The sequence below is a fragment of the Cryptomeria japonica genome, chromosome 7, assembly GCF_030272615.1.
Source record: "Cryptomeria japonica chromosome 7, Sugi_1.0, whole genome shotgun sequence".
NCBI classification, from domain to species: Eukaryota; Viridiplantae; Streptophyta; class Pinopsida; order Cupressales; family Cupressaceae; genus Cryptomeria; species Cryptomeria japonica.
In genome coordinates, this window is record NC_081411.1 from 421,615,501 (window position 1) to 421,638,235 (window position 22,735).

A 22,735-nucleotide genomic window follows, 5' to 3' on the forward strand; every position below is an offset into this window, starting at 1 on the left:
TTGATCAAGTTGATTGCATTCATATTATAAAAATAAAAATAAATAATAAATTGTAGATTAAATTTGCTATTCCAATTTCAAAGCTATAATTCTTGTTTTGATATGAAAGTGAGTGAAATCTATTCTAATTTGGTAGAGGAAAGAGTTCCAAAATTCAAATAATTATTAGATGTAGGCTTCTAATCATCCAAACTGTTTCTTCAATTGAAATCCATAAAATCAACAAATTCAAAGCTTTTAGGCTTCTAAAATGACTAACAAAATTTATGGTACCTTTCACATATCTCAATATCTTCTTCCTGTCTACAAATGAATTTCAGATAGTTCTATCATATACCTTGTTTACAACTTATTTATTATATAATCTATTTGACATATAAAATTTTCATCTTCATTTGATGAATCTCCTTTCATAGAATGTATTAAATGAGATCTATATATTTTATTAAAAATTAACTCATCATAGCATTTTTTCTAAAGTGGAAGCTATGCATGCTCCCAAATATGTATTGCTCACTGGTCTTGTACTAGAAACTAAACTAATAATTGGTCGTTCATTAACAATATCATCAATAATATCACTATTAAAATTGATTTTTCACTTTTTAACGTAAGGTTCAATTTCTGATGACATTCCATGACATCAAAGGAGTTTATGTTGACAAATGAAACAAACGAACCACCGTGCAACTCTAAGAAATAAACTCTTCTCTAGAATCGTTTGAAATGCACAGGATATAAAACTGCCAATCTCCACTTTTTGAATGATTTTATCCATTATTTCTATTTTGAGATCAGTATTTGTACTAAGAGTCTATATGTTTCTATGGTGTAGCTATATTTCATTCATACGTAGGCGAAGGGATTCAGTTACTGCTTAGATTTGAAATATTCTGTTTACATATCTGTTGTTCATGATTGCAGTATCACTGGCTAGTAAGCTTATTTCTCAATTGCAATATAGGTGTTCATGAGGTGGATTCTTCATGAGAATCTTCAAATAGCTTGACCTGAATCAAATCTCAAACGGAAAAATTCTTAAAAACATAATACTCCATAATTCAATCTGCAAATTTAATGATCCAAAAGTTTTATGAGAAAGCCATCTTGATTTTCAAGCCAAAAAGTGTTCCAGAAAAAAAGAGCGTATACATATTAGACATCCATATGCTAACTTCATTAAAATTGGATATTTCTCTGTTATTTGCAAAAAGATACAAACCTGGAAATATATGAATGGCAATGTCACTTGAGAATATCTTATAGTTTTACTCAGCAATATCTTGAAATTTGAATTTTATCACGGCGATTAAATTAACTTTAATTTCATTTTTTATCTTTTTATTTATTTATTTTTAAATAATTTTTTAATATATCTTAAAAAATTTAAAACATATTTTAAAGATATTCTCATCAACAATTTAATGAGTGGTATTTTTTATGTAGCAACTTTATTTTATTTTAATTGTGTAGATAGTTTTTTATTAGAATAATGAATTTGAAAGAGAGATTGTTAAAGGTCTCACCTTTTTATAAGAACCAAGAAAGTACTCAACCATGTTAATACACCAACATATAATAGAAATATATAATTATACAAAAATAAGATAATATAACAACAAAACAGTAGCACATACCAATTAAGACAAAGAAAAATAGATAATGCTAGTTTTCAAAGCATAATAGCAAATCCATCAGCTCAAGATTGTTTGAAGCCAAAATTCTTTAGATAGCATTGCATCCTCCCAACAACTTTATTCTCTCATTCAACTAAACCTTATTCCTTTCCAATAGAAATATCATGTTTAAGTTCCAAGTTTTTGTCTAAGAGGAATAATTGGCTAGTTCTTTATTAGACGTCATCTAGCAACTTGATTTTATTTTGATTGTGTAGATATTTTTTTATTAGAATAATGAATTTGAAAGAGAAATTGTTAAAGGTCTCACCTTTTTATAAGAACCAAGAAAGTACTCAACCATGTTAATACACCAACATATAGTAGAAATATATAATTATACAAAAATAAGATAATATAACAACAAAACAGTAGCACCTACCAATTAAGACAAAGAAAAATAGATAAGGCTAGTTTTCAAAGCACAATAGCAAATCCATCAGCTCAAGATTGTTTGAAGCCAAAATTCTTTATATAGCATTGCATCCTCCCAACAACTTTATTCTCTCATTCAACTAAACCTTATTCCTTTCCAATAGAAATATCATGTTTAAGTTCCAAGTTTTTGTCTAAGAGGAATAATTGGCCATTTCTTTATTAGACGCCATCTTGGAAGGTAAATTTCTTAGCACCCAACAGGAGGTTAAGGAAATTTATATCCTAGATCTCATCATCTAGGCCTTTCCTAACAATATCCTTTTACATGTCAGACTACTTCAATCATCCCACAATGAAATCAGACCCCACTTTTAGTAGTAAGATTGCTAACAATTGAATGTCTTGTCCTAAATATGGCAAATCTCACCATACATCCCAAGAGAACCTCAACAAAAGGCTAAATTGAAGGATACATCTGACAATTGTTCTTATTATGAATTTTCCTCCTCATATTCCCACCCCTAGTAGAATCATCGCCAAGATTCAGGTAATTATCATACATTAGCATGGAATCCTCATAAGCAATCTACTACACTTAGTTACCTAACCTAGAGGATAAGGAGATGAAAGAAGGCAGGAATCTATTGACATAAACCATAGCACAAAATCCAATAAGTAATTGCATTTTTTATATTTGGTCACCTTATCAACTATAAAGAATTGGCCAAAGTGGCTAGCAATTACTAACTAAAATTCCTCCTCCCAAAATTCTAATTGTATTCCAAGAAATCTCACCCATTTTGGAACTCTCCTAAACTATTAAATCTTTTAGGCAAATGTTAATTTTCACCTTGTAAGAAAGAGATCAAATTTGCTAGGAAATGAGGAGCCACCATAGAGGGTTAGAAAATAATCCAAATTAATAATAAAGGAGAATATAAACAAACCCTTTGATAGAATTGAGATCTACAATATAACATGAAGTTTCGATTTTCTCTTTGCCCATTTTTTTATAACATATACATTAGGCTTAGACCCAAAGAACTTTCCAATAAAATATTCATTAAAAAAATAAGATTATTTATGCAGAACGGATTCAAGGATATAAAGCCCCCGACCCATGCCCTCATCAAAAAGAATTAAGGAAGAGGATTTAAATGGAATGTCATCAAATTTACCTTCAACCACCTTAGCTTATGACTTCTTCAAAGGATGATCGCCACTGCATCCTAAAGTATCCCTCAAAATAGGTTATGACCAACATAGAATAGCCTCCCATCCTTTGAACCTATCAAAGAATGAGAAAAAACCAAGAGAAAAGGTGAATGCACCTAAAACATATAAGGAAAGAAGGGATATTGGGAAGAAGCAACAACATTTTCTCTCCTTGACAACATTACCATTAAGTGGTATATCAAAATAACTACCCTACAACAACATCCAAATCAATTTAATTGAACTCCCCAATACGAGAACCATTCACAACATCATCACCCTATCTAAATGGGAAGAACAAATATGTCTATCTAAAAAATGCTCAGAAGTCATGTATTTGGTGTAGTTTCCCTAGCCATGACAAGTTCACCAACAAGTTTAATTAATGGGTCTTCCCAGGTTAGTCTTGGCAATCAAGGACCCCAATTTAGTGCTCTGGCATGCTTCGAAGGATGGTTCAATCAAAGTGAACTTTTATGACTCCTTGAAGGGTAATCCTAGCCCTTCTAGGGTTGGTTGGGTGGCTTGGGATTGCAAGGGTGATCTTGTGGCATTTGGGATCAAAGGTTGGAAAGTGGAACCAATAATGAGGTGGAGGCCTAAGCTGCATTAGGAGGTAGGAGGTATTCGCCTGGTTAGGAAGTTAGCAGCTGATAATTTACACCTAGAAGGCAATTTGCAAGTTATATGCTATTTCTAAAGGAGAAGCCCCCTCATGGAAATTAAAGAAGTTTATTTAGGCCATTCGGAGGGAATTGGCCAAGTTTAATTGTTTTTTTTCTTTTCCCACATTTGTCAAGAAGGCAATCATACCATCAATATACTCTCTAATGTGGGAGTATCATTGGATGTAGTGTGTGGCGAGGGATGTACAAGAACCTATGGGAAGTAAGTTAGGTATTAGATATTAGTACAATCTCATAAACAAATATTTAAGGTTGATATGATGGAGGTGGTGGTGGTGGTTTTAAGGCAAGATTTCTTGCCTTGTTTGCCCTTTTTCCTATTTTTCTATGTTTGGTGTGCAATGAGCCAAGGGAGTATGACACCATGAAAGCAAATTTCTCTTTGCATTCCACTAAGAAATAGCTCATCTTCTTTGGGAAGGTTGCTGAGAAGCATTTTGGTGGTGTTTTTAAATTTAATGACTGCAATGTTCATGTAGATTTTACATGTTTTGTTCGGTGAGGAATACTGAACCTTCTTCAAAATGTTCATAGATAATTCAGGGTAAATACTTGGATAGCAATCAACCAGAGAGAATATTTATTCTTACTAATCCTACAAAAGGCTCTAGCATGTGGAATTTTTTTGTTCTCAGTAGAGAGGTTATACTCCCATGTTTATCATGTGTGATTAAATCTGGAGATAAGGCTTTTTTTTTAGGATTCATGGGATGGAAAACCTCCTCTTTCCTAGCATCATCATCTTCTTTAGGAAAAACCTATCCTTTAGCAAGCTTGGGGTCATGAGGTTTAGGATTACTTCACTATCTCACATGTGGGGGGAATTAGTTCTTATTGCTGGAAATATTTTTCACATCTACCAATTCTTCGAGATCAGAAAAGTTTTCTAAGGAAAATACTAAGCCAAAGAAGGCTGATTTTATCAGCAGACTCTGATTTCTTAATATGGTCTCCTAGTAATTCAGGACAATATATTGTCAAACAAGGATATCAATCACTGAGATTTAATGGTCCAATTCTCAGATCTAGAGCCTTCTCCTTTTGTTGGAACAACACTATTCTTCCAAAGGTTGGGGCATTTGCATGGTTGGCTCTTAATAATAAAATTTTAACTAGTTCAAGGTTAACTTAGTTGGGTATATCTCAAGGTTTCAATTCGATTTTGTGTAAACAGTATGCTATCAAGATTCCTTTTTCTTAGTATTATGGACAGTGTCCCCGCCTATAGCATTGTGGAGCTTGTCATGGGAAAGGAACAACTGGATTTTCAGAAATCAAAAGCAATACATTCTAAGAGTGTTAGAAAAAATTGAAGACTCTATTTTAGAGAATGTTCGTGCCTTTACAATCAGCCCCAAATCATTGTCTTCCTTGTATACATCTTCAAACTCAAAGATTGTTCAACTAAATGGCCTAAGATAACTCTACTATTCAAGGGTGGGCCTTCTATTGAATGCCCCCAAAAAAGTCACTGAGAGACAACATTATATTTCAACTATTGTAAAATGAACTTTGATGGCTCATCGAGATGAAATCCAGGAGTTTCAGGAGTGGTTGTGTAATCAGGGATTATACAGGTAAGTACATTATAGCAAAAGTAATCAAGTTACCTCTAGCTAAAAATAATTTAGCATAAGTTCAAGCTCTTCTTAGAAGCATTAAGCTTGCTCTGGCTTCTAACATTAATAACATTCATATAGAGGGTGACTCGCAACTAATAATTAATTATTTGATAGCAAAAAGGCTTCCAATTGGCAATTGAATTATGTTTTCTCAGAAATTTGGAACCTTTTACAAAATTTCACAAATTTCAAAGTTCGCCATTGTTTTAGAGAGGCTAACCAATTGGCAGATTTATTGGCAAATATTGCAGTGGAATCAAACCACCTGATGAGTAGCTTGTCTCATTGACCGATTCTTTCGGTTTACCACAAGTTTCAAATCTGTTGCATCATTTGTCAAAAAGCTCAGTTAGTTGAAGAAGTGGAAATGGGAAAGGGCACTAATTTTGTGAAAGCTAAGTAAATCCAGTTTTCACTAATTATTGTGTTTTTTCCACTTGTTTATTTCATTCAGCAGACTCATCCTTATTCAAGCTAGTGTAACCAATCCTCGAGTTTCAACACGGGATTATCTGATTTCAGGGCCTTTTATAGCGAATCACATGTAGCAGGTGTTCATTTGGGTTTGTTGGCGGATATTAAAGTGCTATCTATTTTAGGTGACTACAACTATGTTTTTGTTTCAGTGGTTCATTAGGAGTTTTTATCTGCTAAGCGTTGTTGCAGTGGTAGTTTTGGCTCTTTCCCAAGGGGAAGGACATGCAGTTCCTTATTGCAATTTTCTTGCTTGATGGTATTTCTATGGCTTTCACCTTCTACATTATTGGGGTATTATTACAATCACCTTATATTTTCTTGATGATTGGCTGGCATTCAAATGCCAGATGAAAATGTGTTTAAGATCTCTACCGATGTGTATCATTGCTTTGTTTTCTCTATTGCAGTGTTATGTTTTTGGCCCTTGTTTCTTTCTCACAATTCAAGCTGATAGAGCAGGTTGGAATCGCTGGCTCTTCTTGGCCATGCTTTCTCTATTGATCTTTTATGTTTAATCTAGACTATCTTCCTTCGGTTAGGTTGAGCAATGCTCCCTATTCTATCCCATGCTTTTTTGGGTTAAGCATAGTTCCCCAATTTTGTACTCTTTATGTCTCCTCTTGGCATTATCTCCATCTTCTTTTGTACTCTTTATATTTTTATAATACTTAATTATATGCTTATTGTGTTATACCCAGATTAAAATAAAATAAAATAATGTTGATTTGAAGTAAAGGACATTTCACAAGGAGAAAATCCTCACCTAGTAAGTTTATAAAATTGTTTGTCAATATTACAATATTTAATATTAGTGAAGGAATGAAGGAATTAAGGTAAATATTTTTTTTTATGTAAATAAGTTCTATATTTTATAGGTTTATTTCTATGGGTTAAATTTCATTTTATGCAAATTTAGATCTGTGTGAACATAAATTTACCATGGAGCTATGAATTACATTAAGGGTGACAAAGAGTTTTAAATTATAAAATTTAATCATCTTACTTATTAACTTATAGTTATCTAAAATTAAATGTTGGTTGTCAATCATCAATCACTATCTCTTTTATTCCTAACCATAATCTACACATTTATTGTTTATTAATTCTATTTTTATATCTAATTAAGTATGTGTTATTGTCTTGACCCTTTTTCCAAAGTGAATTTATTTCTTATTATTTCATCATATTATCTACCCTAATTTATTTATATGTGTTTTATTCCCTCGTAATATGTAATCTTTTCCAATTATTCTCTTCACATTTTCTCTTTAATTTAAAAATATTATAAAATTAATTATTTAACAATTTTTGTACATATCAAATCAAGTCAATTTAAACTATTCCTCCCAGCTTCTAGGACTTAAATAACATGTAACTACATGGTTTCCTCTTAGAAGGAATTCAATATGAATACATATAATGAAAATTTAAAGGAAAATAAACTTGCTCTAATCTTAGTTTTGTCAATCAAAAAATGTTATATTGATGTTTATAATTTTGACTATCTCTATGTTTCTTTTGGTTGGGATCTTGCGTTGATATCCCTTGGTTATCTTGTGATATCTCATCATTTTATATCTATTAATAGTAATGTCACTTGCATTATTTACAAATTGACAATCTCTCTTTATTAATTTATTTATGAGATGATCATATTTCTTTTCTCCCAAAATTATTGACAATGAATGCAATTTCTCAATTGAAAGTGTTATAGCTACATCTTAATCTTTTATCACATTGGATGACTTAGTTTACTATATTATATGTTCTCACAAGTTATCAATTTGATTATTTAACTTTTTATGTAGATGGTTTGTCCTAAGAAATGTTGATATATGTTATTTAGTTTATTTTATGCCTCTGTTATTTTCTAAATTTATTTGTTAAGATTGATTTTTTAATAGCATATTTGGCCTTGATGGTCTCTCACTCCCTATTTTAATATGATATGAAGACCTTTTTTTTAATTTAGTTTTCTATACATCACAGTTACTCATCTTTATCAATATCCCCAATTATTTCTCTATTGGTAAAGAATAATCAACTATTTTTAACCATCAATGCTTCGAATCACACTCCATGATTCATCATTAGGATACAAGAGAGTTTAAGAAGTTGAAAGATAGCTTTAACATCACCTAGTTTAACTGATGTGTTATTCTCAATAAATATCATCTCTATCCACTACTACTCAAAACTAAGGCTAATGCTTAAAAAAAAATTCAGAAATTTTGGATCACCATAAAAAATTTTATCTAAGATTGTACTAGTCCCACAGTAGGATTTCTTATAAGTGCTTCATAAATGGTCCAAGTAATTTTTCACTAAATATTAGCTTTTTAATTCCTGTAGAGGATTTCTTATTAATAATGGTGAATAAAATTTCCCTCTCGAATAGATTAAGGAATATCAATTTAAACTTTTAATTTGTATTTATTAAAAGTTATTTCATTAGAACTAATTATAGTTTCATGGCATTCTTATATTCTTTTAATTTATATCTATTATAAATGATTTCATTGGAACTAAATGTAGTTTTTCCACTTTCTTTTAATATTTCATTTATGAGATGATCCTACTTCTCTACTCTAACAAGTCATAGAAATAAGTGTGAAAATTCTAAATATTTCATAGCACCATAAGGATTAGATTCCTATATAGTATATGTGCTTCAAAATAATCAATTAAAATTTTAAATATTTTTGTACAAATGGGTCACCCAAACAAATGTTAATATTGTATTTATGCTTACTTAGGTCTCTTCCATTTTCTAATTTTACTTGTTGAGCTCAATTTATCCTACTAAAAAATATGTGCTAAGAATCTATAGCTATCTATTCTCATATTATATGAAGATTTTTCTTAAAGTTAGCTTTCTATTCATCCCCATTCCTCATCTCTTCCAATGATTGACTAATCACTATCTCTAATTATTTCTCTAAGGTTAACAAAGAATCTATATGAATTATTTTCATTTTAAATTATATTCCAAATTTGATTAAGCATCTATAATATTATGAGGCCTTGACATAATACAAGGCTATGTGATGTAGAAAAGATAGCTTCATAACCATAACACACTAATTAATCTATCCAATTTCTCCTTAATACTCAAGTGATATATTAGATCACATTTTGGTCATCTAAAAAGTTACAATATATTTGCACATAATAAGATATTGCTTTGGCGAATACCCTACAAGCTGAAAAGGTTGCTCTTATCATTAGATAGAAAAAATATTTCAAAATATAATTCTTTTTGTTAATTTTGTTATTCTTATAAGTTTGGAGGATTTTAGAGAGGTTTTTTACTTAGAATACAACATTTTTATATATTTCTATAACTTAAACATGAATTATTCTTACATTATCTAGTTCAATGGTCTCTTATTTAGTTATCATCTGTAGTTAAATATCATAATTGAAATAGACAAACCAACTTCTAATTTTCTAACAATATTTAAAATATTTTTTAAATCTATCATGATTTTATATGAGAAAATGGGCAAAATTATTGAAGCTAAATAAAAATTGACACACACAACAATATTATTATTCTATTCTATACCTTTTAGTCAATTATAAACACACACACATGAAATTATTTCTAACTCTTGTAGAAACTTTAGAAAAATCTCACACAATCTAGGTGGGTTGTTTAACCACTTTTATCCTCTCCCTTCTATTTTCACTCCTAAATCTCTACACGAATATTTTTATGCTCACACACTATATTATAATATTAATTTACTCTAAATAGAATCACAACCAATTCTTATCAAACCTAGAATAGGTATGTGAGTTGTTAGTATAATTCACTTTTATTTTAAATAATAGATATTATTCTAACCTATGTGAACACTAACATAATTTCCTAAAATTTATTCTCTAAACAATAGTCTTAAATCCCATTTGAAAAAGTGGAAATCCCATGTTCTTCATGAGGGGTTTATTCTTTTGATAATGTAGCATACTAGGTCCCTCAAGATTAGGCCTCACCCCTCAATTTCTAAAAAGAATAGTATTGATTATGTTCAAAATGTTCATTGGCATTATAGTTATGAGTCCATAGAGTTAGAGTCTGCCCCTTCTGATGAAGGGGCTTGTTTTCACCTGCCTAGGCACTTGTAAAAAACCTAACAAGGACTGTGCTTGGGGTAATGGGTATGAAACTAACAAAGAGAACATAGATAAGGTGGACTTCAACTACACCCTTTCTCTAGAGTTCATCCCTAATTCGTTAAGCCTTAGATCTATTAAGAAAGGAAAAGAACGTGTTTCCAGAGCTCCTTAGGTATGAGCAAGAAAAAAGATATGAGTCATATTTTGAGAGGGAAAAGGAAGTTCAATTCCTCCCTTCAGTGCTCAAACAAGACAAAAAGGCTTATAAAAAGAAGAAACAAGAGGGAAAAGAAGATGATAGCGACCCACCAATGATTGATGGTGAACAACAAGACATGGACATCTAAATTGAAATCCCAATTGATGTTGAAAAGGGATCCTTGATGGGTAGGTACATGGGATCCTTGGTGGTGGGTGTAGGGGATGTGGAAAAGTGGTGGATGGACAGAACAACTTTTTCAAATGGGTGATGTTGAATATTTTAGTTCTAAAATGTAGAATCAATGATTTGGCTCCTAGACAAAGCACTATGAATACCCCTTCCTCAGATAATGTAGATAAGCTATTGGACCTTAGTAAGAAGCTAGCCATAGATGTAAAGGCCATGAAAATTGATCGTGAGGAGAAAATCAAGAACTCGGAGATGGTGATGGAAAAGATCAATAAAAACTTGAGAGCAGTTATTGCAATCAGTGGGATGACCATGAAAAATAGCACGGAGGGACTTAGGAGACTAAACAAGAAATCTCAATCCCTCAATGTCTCCCACTCATCTACTCATGCCTCCCCCTCCATATCAGTCTATGTTAAAGGTAAGGAGAAAGAGGTGAGATGGTTAGACATAATTACTCACTAACCCTCCAAGCATGCAACACTTGTAGCTCACTTGACAAGTGTATGAGCAAGTGGCAAGTGTGCATGCACAAGCTGTTTCCACAAAAGAGGACACGTGTGTACACCACATGAGGTGAGACAACTAACTCAACTAACCTAAGTAAACTTAAACTAAGTGTGAAAAGGTCAAACCTAATCCTAACTACTTTGATAATAACCATGTTTACACTAATAGAAACAAATGTGAAAGTTTTTTTATTTTCTATAAAAATTCACAATATTATATATGTTTTTGAATAAGACTTGGAGTTGAAATCATACTTTCATGTTCAATATTTTTTAATTAGAAGTGATCATGGTGATTTTTCTCTTCTAAGAAGAATGTTTCTATAAGTCTCTTACCTAACTAAATCTATGCAAACAAGAACCATACGAATCACTAATGTATCAGATTGTTTAAATTATTAAAAAATTAAATAAATAAATAAATAAAAATTGCTTACACCAATCATAAAACAAATATTCATAAATTGTATTAAGTACATTGTTACATTCATACAAATATACATGATGACAAGTTCTTATAAGATATTTTTATAAAATTTTAATATTTATTATTATTGTCTAAAATATTAATTCTATATATTTTTTAATTTGATTGTATGATTTTTTTAAATATTGATATTCAAGATTATAGTTGCTATTTTCTCTTTTCTTACTATTTTATCTTCATGATAAATTTCTCTTTTCATCTTATCCTCATATTATAAGATTTGTTTTCTATTTTTTTGCAATCCTTGATTTGCTATTATTTATGTAATTTCTTACATTTTTTCAATATAAAAAAAATGACTAAAATTAATGATTAAATTATATACAAACAAATTCAAAATATATATCAATTAAAAAAAATTGTTAAATTATATACAAACAAATTAAAAAATATATATCAATTAAAAAAATTGTTAATAGGCAGAACTCCTTTGCATGCTCTAATATGTGTATATTGAAACCAAGATTATACGTCCACTTTATTATTTTAGAGAGTTAAACAATAGGGAAAATAAAAAAATTCTCCTAGTGCATCAAACCATTTTCATTTCAGACCATTTATAATGAAAGAGAACCACCTCATGTAAAGTCTCCTATAAATTTTTATACAATGAATAAGAATTAATGAATTGATATCATTTGACAAGAATCGCCTCATGTAAAGTCTTGAATAATTTTTTATACAATGAATAAGAATTAATGAATTGATATCATTTGACAAGTAAAACAGTTAAACAAATTAATAATAATTCTATAATTCTATATAAATCTAAGATATTTATAGTTCTTCTTTTATATGATATGATTTACAGACAATGTATAACACTTATTACATTATTATTATTTATTTGCTAAAAAATAACAATATTTAATTTCATTATTTAAACAAAGAACACATCTACCTAAATTGCAGGGAATAACTTAAATCACACACACTAAGCTTACATTTTATAGGCTTAATATGTTGTTTAAGGTGTATGGTCATACTAAAAATACATATCTAAGCTTAAAAGTGTTAAACACTTAAAGTTGACTAAAATTCTCTAGACTTAATATGTTGTTTAGTGTGTTTGATTTAAGATTGGTCAAACTGCATAAATCTGAACTATTTATAACTCATCCAACTTAAATAACAAACATAGCACATTAACTGCATACCATTTTTAAAAAGATAATAAGCAAGCATGTATTCAAACAATAGGTCCTTATCTACAAATAATGTTCAACACATTTTGGAAAAAAGGTATACAATGAATAACAACAACGAATGCATTATGACACCTTAACTTTAAATAAAATGAGCTATAAAAAATATATACAATAAATAACAATTAATACATTATTACTGCATAATTGTAAATAAAATGATATCAAATCAACAAGAAAACCAGAAGCAAGTTTACCTCGAGACAAATCAAGAACAATTGCAGATGAACCCTTAATGAAAAAAAACCAAAAGCGAGTCTATATGAAATGAATTGTGGCAAATCAAAAGGAATTCTACATAAACCCTTAATTAAGCAAAATGAAGAACAGGTCAGCATGAACTTACTTGTATCAAATTCTATTATAGAGCTTTCGTGGTGCGAGTCCCGTAATACGATTCAGTGTTTGCATAACTACTATATAATACGTAAAAATAACAGTTATCCAGAGCAGCTTGAGGAAGACCTCATACATTTAGAATGCACATCTAATTAAAAAATCAAACAACAAATCTACATAAACATCATTATTATTCCCTTGTTTCCAACATCAGACAGAAGAATATTTATGTGACTTAGTTAACCAATATTAATTTGAACCTAGTCATGATTCTTCCCTTATTATGTTTTCTATTTGGGTGATTGAATTTTTGTTTCTTTTAAATAACAAGAAAAGAAAGAAAAAAAACTGATCTGTCCTGCAATGTTTATTATGTATGTTTCGCCCTCCATCAACCATTCCAGTATATACACATTATTCATTAGTACCCTTTTCATATTTTATAATTAAATTTAATTAAAGAATGTATTTCATTCTTTTTATTTTTTTATATTTAATTTCTATATTTTTGTTAATTTATTATCTTGATATTTAATTTGTCCTATTTTGAATATATGTTTCATCTTAAATTTGAAGTCTAGATTAATTCTCCTTAGAGCTATTTTCATAATTTAGACTAGATGGTCGATGTGGATCTATATCTTAGATGGGGATTGAATTTGCAACAACATTCTAAATTAAATGTTATTGAATTGAATCTACATTTTACTACCAATTTTCAAAATCTTGTTACAAAGAAGATTCCAAGCTAATTAAGTAGCTTTTGTAGACACTAAATTCATGCATAACTTATAGACTACATCTATATGGATTCACACTATTTTGAAACTTTCCTAAGTGAGAAGAAAGGGATCAAATGAGAGTAAATAAATGATGTAGACTAGGACATAAAAAATAGAATGTTTTTCCTCCATGTGAAACTTATAAATTTTAGTAGAAGAAACTAGTGTATTGTGTCCACCAATGAAGATGTCAAAATCTAATTGTATTTGTGTATAACTTTGTTCATGATTCCTTAACAAGTCAAATGTACTTGAGATCTAAGCAATATATGGTTACTAATAATTTATTTGATTCATCATTAGCAAGATTGACATGAAGATTTATTATTTTCTCTACATATTGAAACAACAATTAGGTAGTTTGAATCATCAACAAAGAAAAGGCCATCTCCTAAATTCTTTAGTCAAATTGGAAACTTTTATTTACAAAAATTGCATTCATAGTATCCTCCTTATGAATCAATTTCTTATTTTACAATATCATTTACCTAAGTGTTAGCTTCTTTGAAAAAATGGACACATTTGTAATACTCTAATTTTGATCAAAGAAGTCTAATTTAAAGTACTTATAATGACTAGTAAATTTTCATAAATAATTACTTTTTTTTTTGTTTAATTAATAATTAAAGACCAAAAAGAAAAGCTCCAATTTTTGCTATGTTCTTACAACCCCACTTGATATCTCTAGATGCTACAACTAACACTTGAACAAGGTTATTACATCAAGAACCACCATTGAGAAAGCTTCAATTTAATTGATTTTTCATCAAGTTTTACAATTGCATGATTAGAAGATCCATATGCTGAAGGGGGATTGAAGTACTACCAATCTTTTAGGATTTAAACATATTAAAGTCCGGATTTAATTTTTTTCTTAAAAAGATGATTTCCACTAGTAATACACCTTTTATAATATAATTATGTATAAAAATATTCTTAAAACTAAAATTTAAATTTTTATTAAAATATTGATTTCCACTCAAAATTATATATAATTTTTTTTTTTATTATTAAAAGTAAAATTTAAAATTTTATAAAAATATTGACTTTCGTTAATATATATTTTTTACAATAAAAATTATATATAAAAAAATTATCACATTTAAACTATAAATTTTTATTAATCTATTTAAATGACTTACATAATATCTTTACATAAATACCATAATATCATGTACTTAATTATAAAATCACCAATCTAAACTATAATACAACTTTGAGAATAAGAAAGATCGTCCTATTTTCTTAAAATAAAATATATTTCTTTACTTTGTTTTAATGAAAAATATATATAGCACTAAAATATATTTCTTTACTTTTTCTTTTATGAAAGGATATTATAAATAACAATGTGATGCAAATTTCAAATGAGGAAGAACCTTCTTAACTTAATTTCACGATACCAATATTGATCAAAATGGTGATGTGTTGATGTAAGCGTTCCCATTTTGACAAATATATTTTTCTCAGTCTATGGATCATATTGATGTGAGCGTTCCCATTTTGACAAATATATTGCATTGTACTGAAATATTACAAATGCAGATTCTTTCTAATGGACTCCCTCTCCATCAATTTTATTGAGCAACAATAACGTCTGAAACGCTCTCTTCTATTTCTGTTCAGCAAATTTACATAGAACAAAACAATATCAGTCTTTGAATTTCATCGTTTAGCAAACATTAATCATATCTTGGATCGCTGGATTGCTCTAATGCCCTATTGAAAATGGTAGATCAAATACATACAGATTACACTGTTATTGCATAACAATAACAAAATGGTAGATTGATTTTTTTATTCGGATATCGCTCTCGTTCAATTAGAGTTTGATATTGACATAATTTGATTTTATACAAATTCTTTTATCTTTTCAGTTACTCAAACCGCCTGTCAATTAATACAAAATTATCTGTCTATGCTTGTATAAGTAGAGTTGATTTATTAGGGGAGTGTGTAGTTTGATATAATTTGTTTCAGAGTTTTTATTGTTTATTTAGTTGGTTGAATCATTTTTTATATTCTAAGGACACAAAACACACTTTTGCTCAAAGGATGTTGGTTTTCAATTGTATTTATTTGTATATATAACATAAAAATTGTGTCAGCTACATTTGATAACTTGGGAAAGATTGAGAAGGAGGTATAGGATATTAAGAAAGAAATTATCTTGAGGGTTAGTAGATAACTAGAAGAGGATGTTTTTAAGATAGAGAACTAGGAACCCTCATGAAGAGTATCCAAGACATTATTGACTATTATAGAGATTTTATGAAGAATATGACCGGTGCCATCTAGATTTTGCAATAGGAATTGAAAAGAAGGAAGGATAAGAATTTGAGGAGGGATTCAAATCCTTTTGCTCATTACACAAAAGGATCAAACACTCAATGGAGACTCCCTTTCCCGCCCATCAATCCCATGTTATGATCAGTTCCTTTACTTCTCCTAAGATGTTGTCTTATTGAGAGTGTCTCAAGTTCTTGGGAAAAGAATGGTAGGCCATTGAGGGCCTAAAGTACTTAAATGGTATTTAATTGTCTGTTGGTTTCTTGCTGCTCCTTTCCAACTAGTTGTTTATGCTAGTGTATTTTTTTGGGTCTCTTTGTTCTCAATCTCACTCCTTTTTAAATTCAAACATTTTTGCCTTGATGGTTGTGATGTAATGGGACTGGGTTCTTCTCGAGCTAATCTAATCAAAACATTTTATAGTAGAATTATTTTTCATAAAATAATATAATTGGCTATCTACCTAGGCTTGTTTGAGTGGAGTTGATTCATTAAAGGAGTGTGTAATTTGATATAAATTGTTTAAGATTTTTTTTGTCTATTTAGTTGGTTGTGTCATTTTTATGTTCTAAGGAGAATGTTGGTGTCCAATTGCATTTATTTGTATGTGAAACATAAATAATGTCTATCTATAGATGAAGATTGTGTGACTTGTAAGTATTGATACATATAATTAAAGATAAATATGCATATATTGCAATTTGAAAAGGTGTATATCATGTTAGAATAAATGTAACTATAAACAAAATTTACAAACAAATATTAGATAATTTTATACATAGTTTAGGCAATGCTAAGAAATATGTTCTTATATATACCTTTAATATTATATTCAAAGATATAATTATATACAATACTACACATAAAAATTAAGATGAAACATTCATTGAAAGCTACGCATCAAATTGTATTCTTATATCCAAATATTAGACATTAATTAAATGTTATAGTAAAAATTATATTATCATATCCAAAAATTAAACATTAATTGAATGCTATATTACAAATTATATGTTTATATCTTTGAAAACTAAACATTGATTGAACATTATACTACAAACTATATTCTTATATATAAGAACTTTTATATTCAAGACTCGACATTGATTGAGTTCTAGACTACAATTGTAAGGTTATATCCACTACCAATATTAGCAAATCCATGAGATCAGAAATAATCTTTTTAAAAATTGACTAGGCATAAGAAAAAACAAACAAGCAAAATCCTTTCATTCGTTTTAATTTTAGAAAATTATTTAAAAGAAAAACAAGAAACCCAACAAAGGCCCATACCTCTAAGAGATGTGATTATTGGAATCAGATTCTATGAACAAAATATCTGCATAACAAGATAATAGTCGTCTTTTGTGTATGGCCGATCTAATAAATGGATGCTCTAGTGCCAGTGATCCTTATTACCTCACCATCCGATTCCCTTGTTCATAGCCGTTCACGTACCACGCAAGCCGCTTTCGAGAAACGATAAGGATCTCGTAAAGCATTTTATATTACTCAAACTCTTTATATTATACAGATCTTACTGTTGGCTGGCACCGGAATTCGCCTTGAAAGCTTTCTGTATCTCCGATTTGCTCACTGTGAGAGGCATGACGATCGCGAGAAGCTAGGTTTGTTTTGTGCGGATTTGTGTGCAAAGAAAAAAGATTTAAATGGGACGGACTCCTTGCTGTGGAAAAGTGGGTGTTAACAGAGGTCCATGGACGCCTGAAGAGGATCTCCGTTTAAAAGATTATATCCAGGCTCATGGCAAAGGCCGCTGGGCATACCTTTCCAGGAAAGCAGGTTTTTGTTTTGTATTTTCCTTTTTATCTTTAACAATCATACGTTATCCTCTTAGAATTAGGATTAGGGTTATGCTTGCTCCTCACAGATGCATTTCCAATTTAGGGTAAGGAATTTGCTTGTTTGTTTATTTCACATATATTCATTCATTTCAGGTCTACTTCGATCGGGAAAGAGCTGTAGAATGCGATGGTTAAATTATCTTCAACCTGATGTCAAACGAGGACGTATTCTACCTGACGAAGAAGATTTAATTCTCAGGCTCCATCGACTTCTGGGAAACAGGTTTAACTTCATTCCATTCAAAATATTCATTTTTTTTTTCTTTTCCAAATAAAAAAAGTTTCTACAAAATCAGATTGCTAGCAAAAGAGTCTGAAATCATTTTGGGTGTCAAATCATTTTGTGTCCCGAATGGTTTCAGATGGTCTTTGATCGCTGGACGTTTACCAGGAAGGAGTGATAATGACATAAAAAACCATTGGAACATTCACCTGAGCAAAAAGCTTATTAGCCAGGGCATAGATCCTCGCACTCACAGACCCCTCGCCGAATCTGAGGACATATGGTGGACTCCTCAAGACACCGATGTGGATCAAAACGTTCTCCAAAACTCTATAACACCAGAAAGTGCCAATCAAGAAATACATTCAGATTTCATAATTGCAGATCATAAGGAGGAGCAGATTTGCTCTTCAGAGCCTACACCGGCAATCTCTTGTTTTCAAAGCGCACCCACCATTCTGTCTTCTGCCAGTGAGATTGTTGGCTATAGTGAAATGAGTAATTCAAATTGTTTCGAGACTTCGAATCATATAAAATACAGCAGCCGGTTTCCTTATTCCCTTCCTGCAACTCCAAGAGTAGAAATAGCCTCTGGAAATACCACTTCGTTTCTACAGTCACTTGTACTCAACGAAGAGTTTGAGGTGCCAGACCCTACTGTTGAATACAATTATGTTTCAAAGCTCTGCCCAAATCAGCCTGAGCTTGTAAGTCCTAGCTATGATTTGTGGTCTAGGCTCCAATCTCCAAGTACGCATCACTATCCTTCTCGTTGACCTACTTGGATATCACTGAACCATTCTGTATATTTTATTTATTGCCCTATCATGTACATTCTTCAACTGTTTGTATCTGTACAATTAACACTTAAAAGGGTCCAAAAGTGTTGGGAATGTGAAGCCCAACAGTCAGATGACCTTTCGCCTTCTCCTAGCTATTCGTTTCATAGCTGAATATGTTTGTATAAATGGTTGTGTGCAGCCCATGTATGTGCATGTATTTGATATTTGGTTAATACATCATTCTCCTTGCTTTCTGGTGGACGTAGCCACTTAGTGGTGAACCACGTTAAAACATTGCGTCATGTGTTATCATGTATATTTTTCTGTTTATTTCCATTTTAGTTTAATTGTTGAATCTTATCTCTGTTTGTTTTAATCTTCACAATTGGTATCAGAGCCAGATTGGCTTGAGCAGAGATGAAAGACAAAGATGATGACGTTATTGAAGAATTTCTTGATTCGATTTAAGAGGAGGATGCTGAAGTGAGTGAGGATGAAGTTGAGGAAGATGAGACTAAGACTCGAGAGGATTATGAAAAAGAAAAATTTATGAGGTTGAAGGAAGAGAATCTCCTACTCACAGACAAATTGATTTGTATGGACCATAAGTTAATGGTTTTGTGTCGCCTGATGAATATTGAAAAAGATAAGTTTGAGAAAGAAAGAGATTTTTCTGAAGAGACTGTATTTCAGCAAGAGGAAAGTGATGGGAAGCTCCTAATACAGGACTCTTTCCTCACAAAAATGCATGTCTTCTTGATAGGAAAGCCTTTCTTTGTTGGAAAGAATCCACAAGAGGATTCGGGGTGCGTAGCGACTGAAGATCCCAGGAGTGCAGAGATTATAGAGCTCAAGGAGACGAGAGAGAGACTCTGACTCAAGGTTGCACATGATCTAGAAGACTTCAGAAAGGCTGAAGATAAGGTCTTTGAGAAAATTGGATTTCAAAAAGAAAAAGAGAGTGATGATTTGTTGATGAAGATTGTAGAAGTAGAGGCAGAGTGGAATGCATTGATTGCAGGTAGTGCAGGAACCATAAAGATTCAAGTGCCACCTATTTTGTCAGGGATCATTATTACAACTGCTATCATGACCATTATATGGTGGTTGTTTTGGCAATAAGTCAAACCGAGTAGATGGTGTGGCATGTATAGCCCAAGAGTCGCTCAATTTCTCAGAAACGGCTAGCCAGATAGTGGTGGTGACAAAATTGGCACATGTGGTCAGTGATTTGGGTTTGGGCATTTATGTGGAGCAAACTACTCAAGACAATCCCCTGGCATCACAAAAGTGCATGATGGAGCCTATGAAGCGCCAACATGAAGCGGAGGAAGCAATGAAGCTGGTAATGCCTATACCAGAGGGAATCAATGTTGGGACTACAGATAGTCGCGTTTGAGTGTGGCAACACAATTATGTGAATATCATTATAAATGATCAGGGTAATACGCCTACCCTGATGTTTTCTTCCCGAGATGTGGGAAATTTTACTCTGCAAGAAGCGCCAGTAAAACCAAGCCCAGAGAAGAAGCATGCTATAGACGTCCTATGTCGTTTTGACAAGACACAAACGTACAACAACTTTGTACACAGCTGCAACATGGTGTGCGGTGATGGCGGTGTGTGTAGTGTGATGAAGGTGAGCCTCTCTACCACTAGTACTGAGCGTCTAGAGATTCTTGATTCGACACACCATGTTAATCTGGAAACTTTACGGCTAGCAATATTGGGATCGTGGGCAAATTTGCCATCAAACCTGCAGAGAAATTGAAAGTTGGAGAGATTCATTTAATGGACCTTGTAATGACAACAAAATGGGAGTTAGTGGTGGAAGAAGTAAAGCAGGTGTTTGAGGCAGGGGAAGATGTAACGCCTATGCCAAACATACAAATCCCTCTAGCCGCAGTTAAGATGAACAAGAGTAAATTCATAACGCCTCATGATGATGAGAATGTAACGGTATTGCGTGGAAGCTCTGTGGTGAGAACAGAGTGTAGAACGGTGTCTGCAGATGGAAAGGTTGCTGCGAACTTGGGTGTAGCAAGAGGCGTTTGCCATATCCATGAAGGTGGAGACAAATTCACCCATGAAAACATTCAATCATCCACCGACCTGTTAACCACTGATCCAAATCCCTTCGATGAAGAAGAAGTTAATCCCTTCTTGGACCCTGTTGGATGAGAAAAAGTAGCTAGACAACCAAAGTCCTTTGGAGATGCTATGTCATGGAATCCTTGTAACCATAAATACATTATGAATAATGGTGGATGTACTGGTGGGTCATCATGGTTAGAGGAGTTGCGGTGGCTCAGGCTTTCACAATTGCCTTGGAAGTTACAATGGTCGGATGACTCACTTGGGTCTCTGCGATCGAGGCTGGAGAGAAATCTAAGGTCTAACTCGTGTGAGAGTGAGTTGCTTCAGAGGCATCTTTGGAATGATGATCCCTCAACTTCCTCACCTTTGAGATACGAGGCACATGTTCCGACTGGAACAGTTTTGAAAGAAGACGTTGCAAGCATAAGGGCCAATGATACTTTTCCCGTCTGTCACAAAATCACTTGTGTACGGTGTATGGTCCACGAGCGTACTATACTTGCTTGCTCCCAACTCCAGCGATATTTTAGACCTATGGCAGAGGAGCAAACTGGGCAGGAGTTGGAAAGACTAAGCTTTTATTACTCCCGGATAAATCAAGATTCAACCTACAAATATTTTGAAATAATCCTACTTGATGGAAAAGTTCGAATCTATCAATGCTACTCTGCAGATTTCATGAATATCCTGTTTGTGGATCAAGGGGGAATATATTTTGAATCTGTAGTGATTGGTGTTTTTGATTCTGTAGTAGGAGAAGATGTTTTTAACTTTGATTTGATTTGGAGAAGGCGTATTCATAGCATGTGTGAACAAGCATTTGCTAAGTTAAAATCATGTAGATTGCATGCAATGAGAGTTTTGAAATGGAAGCAAGGATGTCAGAGTGCATGGCTATACTAGTTGGCCTTCACGGGGGTGATTGTTGGGAATGTGAAACCCAACGGTCAGATGACCTTTCGCCTTCTCCTAGCTATTCGTTTCATAGATGAATATGTTTGTATAAATGGCTGTGTGCAACCCATGTATGTGCATGTATTGGATATTTGGTTAGTAGATCATTCTCCTTTCTTTCTGGTGGACGTAGCCACTTAGTGGTGAACCACGTTAAAACCTTGTGTTATGCGTTGTCATGTATATTTTTTTGTTTATTTCCGCTTTAGTTTAATTGTTGAATGTTATCTTTGTTCATTTTAATCTTCACAAAAAGGGTGTACATTTATCTCTAGTTTGGGCCCCTATGCTGCTGTATTTTAGGCTTTCAAGATGTGGGACAAAGTCCTCATTTGCTGCCTCACAAATTTTAAAAAATGAATTGGTTGAAATGTGCACAAGGGTATACCCTGGAGCTCTAGTTTAAGAACCTATGGTGATGTGTTTGAATCTTTTAGGGTACCCATTTATTATCTCATCAACAACAACAAAAACCTTAAAATCTGCAAGAAATACAAATGCCAATCTTCTATTTTGAAAGGTTTCATACGTTAATCCTGCTTTGAGAGCAAGAAATACAAGGGTTAGTCCTCGATTTTTGAAAGGTTTTATGCATTGTTGTTTCAAGATTAGTATCTGTACTAAGAGTCTAATTTA

General features: G+C 31.8%; 1 protein-coding gene and 1 long non-coding RNA gene across 2 annotated transcripts; one reads left to right on the forward strand and one right to left on the reverse strand.

The window, feature by feature from the left end:
• Nucleotides 1-251: 251 nt before the first annotated feature.
• On the reverse strand, nt 252-13,285 carry LOC131857121 (uncharacterized). The gene is made up of 2 exons (XR_009358553.1): nt 13,115-13,285; nt 252-1,010 (listed from the first exon to the last, which is right to left on the reverse strand). It is a non-coding gene; the product is annotated as an uncharacterized LOC131857121 (long non-coding RNA).
• A 4,323-nt stretch (nt 13,286-17,608) lies between these two features.
• LOC131065611 (MYB-like transcription factor 4) lies at nt 17,609-19,194 on the forward strand. The gene is made up of 3 exons (XM_058000173.2): nt 17,609-17,981; nt 18,137-18,266; nt 18,406-19,194. The coding sequence occupies exons 1-3, from the start codon at nt 17,849-17,851 to the stop codon at nt 19,040-19,042; spliced, it is 900 nt and encodes a 299-aa protein (XP_057856156.1). The 5' UTR covers nt 17,609-17,848; the 3' UTR covers nt 19,043-19,194.
• Nucleotides 19,195-22,735: the final 3,541 nt, after the last annotated feature.